This window comes from Olea europaea, chromosome 7, assembly GCF_002742605.1.
Source record: "Olea europaea var. sylvestris chromosome 7, O_europaea_v1, whole genome shotgun sequence".
Classification (NCBI taxonomy): domain Eukaryota; kingdom Viridiplantae; phylum Streptophyta; class Magnoliopsida; order Lamiales; family Oleaceae; genus Olea; species Olea europaea.
The window spans coordinates 12,423,033-12,425,781 of record NC_036243.1 but is presented as its reverse complement, the minus strand read 5'-3'; the positions used below and the strand labels follow the sequence as shown (position 1 = coordinate 12,425,781).

Sequence of the window (2,749 nt, the reverse complement as noted above, 5' to 3'; positions counted from 1 at the left end):
TTTTTTTTTTTTAATCACACATTTTTTATTAAAATAATATTAAACGTAAATAATTTTTTTTTATTTTTTAACTACATATTTCATATCAATTTACTATTTTATAATATATTTTTACATAAAAATGACTATGAAACACTCTTTTATAATATAATTTATATACATGTGAATTATTTTCAACTTTTATATGATTAATTGTGAGATATATGTGTGACTCGTTTGTCTTCCTTCTTAGCTGGCAATGTTTTCGTCTTTTTGTTTCAGTACAATTACATTCATATAATTCAGACAACTAGCACTGTCCCCACTCTGAACTCGTTTTAGAGTTACGTTGTGGACAGCTACATAGTACCACAGATTTCTCAAGACTTCCTCTCATTCTACACTCACTCTGAAAGAAATGGAGAAGATAAAAAAGTTCGTATTTTCAGTGGTAGTGGTAGTGGTAGTGGTAGTGATTCTGGGTTTCTCTCAATTGTCAGTGGAAGCGAAGGAGAATGTGGAACAGAAGAAGCAAACTTACATTATTCACATGGCGAAATTTGAAATGCCGGTGAGTTTCGAAGACCACACTCACTGGTATGACTCGTCACTCAAATCGGTGTCGAAATCGGCAGAGATGCTTTACACTTACAGCAATGTGATCCATGGATTTTCGAGTAGACTCACGGCGAAGGAAGCCCAGATCCTTGAAAACCGACCCGGGATTCTGTCGGTTTCGCCGGAGGTGAAGTACGAACTTCACACGACTCGGACTCCGTCGTTTTTGGGTCTGGACCAGAATGCAAATTTGTTCCCTGAGTCTGACTCAGTGAGTGAAGTCGTCGTCGGAGTTTTGGACACCGGTGTATGGCCGGAGAGCAAGAGTTTCGATGATACTGGGTTTGGACCAATCCCAAGTTCATGGAAAGGTGAATGTGAATCTGGAACAAATTTCACTTCATCGAACTGTAATAGAAAATTGATCGGAGCGAGGTTTTTTTCAAGAGGCTACGAGGCGGCTCTCGGCCCAGTTGACGTAACCAAAGAATCAAGATCACCACGAGACGACGACGGTCATGGCACGCACACATCCTCCACGGCGGCCGGCTCAATTGTTTCCGATGCAAGTCTTTTGGGCTACGCCACAGGGACGGCACGTGGGATGGCCACGCGCGCAAGGGTCGCCGTCTACAAAGTCTGTTGGCTCGGCGGCTGTCTCAGCTCCGACATTCTGGCAGCCATTGATAAAGCCATTTATGACAACGTTAATATACTGTCTTTATCTCTCGGCGGTGGCATGTCGGATTATTACAGGGACAGTGTTGCAATGGGAGCTTTTGCTGCAATGGAGAAGGGCATTTTGGTCTCTTGCTCCGCTGGAAATGCAGGTCCCAGTTCGTACAGTTTGTCCAACGTGGCACCTTGGATTACCACTGTCGGCGCCGGAACATTGGACCGTGACTTCCCGGCGCATGTTAGCCTCGGTAATGGTCAAAATTACTCCGGCGTTTCACTTTATAGATGTGGCTCGTTGCCCGGGAAATTGCTTCCCTTTATCTATGCCGGCAATGCGAGCAATTCCACCAGTGGGAATCTTTGCATGACGGGCACATTAAATCCTGAAAAAGTTAGCGGTAAAATTGTGTTGTGTGATCGTGGAATGAACCCTAGAGTTCAAAAGGGTTATGTAGTAAAAGAAGCAGGTGGAATTGGGATGGTTTTAACAAATACCGCCGCGAACGGCGAGGAACTGGTGGCGGACGCCCATTTACTTCCAGCCACGGCGGTGGGTCAAAAAAATGGTGATGCGATTAAGGATTATTTATTATCGAATCAAAATGCAACTGCCACAATTTTCTTCGATGGCACAAAGTTGGGGATCGAACCGTCACCAGTGGTTGCTGCGTTTAGCTCGCGGGGCCCGAATTCTATAACCCCAGAAGTACTTAAACCGGATATGATAGCTCCGGGTGTTAATATTTTAGCTGGGTGGTCCGGCGCAGTTGGACCGACTGGCTTAGCCGCAGATAATCGGCGTGTTGACTTCAACATTATTTCAGGTACTTCAATGTCGTGTCCACATGTGAGCGGCTTAGCGGCTCTTCTAAAAGCTGCACATCCCGACTGGAGCCCAGCCGCGATCCGGTCGGCTCTTATGACCACGGCTTACACGGCTTACAAGGACGGGAAAATGATCAAAGATGTAGCCACTGGGAAGCCATCCACGCCGTTCGATCATGGAGCTGGACACGTGGATCCCGTATCAGCCCTCAATCCAGGCCTCGTATACGACTTGACAGTCGAAGACTATTTGAATTTTCTTTGTGCATTGAATTACACGGCTCAACAAATGAACAGCCTAGCCAGAAGAAATTTCAGCTGCGACTCTAGCAAACATTACAGCCTGAACGACCTAAATTACCCTTCATTTGCAGTATCAATTCAAGCACAAATGGGTGGTACCAATGTGGTTAAGCACACAAGAACAGTGACTAACGTTGGATCACCTGGTATATACAAGGTTTCTGTTTCTACAACCAGCGAATCAGTCAAGATTTCAGTTGAGCCGGCTACGTTGACTTTCAGTCAAACAAACGAGAAAAAATCATATACGGTGACATTCAGTTCAACTTCGATGGCATCGAATACTAATGTGTTCGGTAGAATTGTATGGTCTGATGGGAAGCATAGTGTTGGAAGTCCAGTGGCTGTTAGTTGGACTTAGCGAAAGAGCGCGTTTGATTCTGCTTAAAAGTATCTAAAAGATGCT

General features: G+C 44.7%; 1 protein-coding gene across 3 annotated transcripts in view; it reads left to right on the top strand.

The window, feature by feature from the left end:
- Nucleotides 1-261: 261 nt before the first annotated feature.
- LOC111397017 (subtilisin-like protease SBT1.7) overlaps nucleotides 262-2,749 on the top strand; it is a 5,817-nt gene continuing 3,329 nt past the window's right edge. Inside the window, exon 1 of one of the 3 annotated variants that reach the window (XM_023023679.1) lies at nucleotides 262-2,694. In XM_023023679.1, coding sequence (XP_022879447.1) covers nucleotides 398-2,694 — 2,297 coding nt within the window. In that variant the 5' untranslated portion in view covers nucleotides 262-397. Of the gene's footprint in view, nucleotides 2,745-2,749 lie in introns of all 3 variants that reach the window. The other 2 variants (XM_023023677.1, XM_023023678.1) reach the window with 2 other exon arrangements.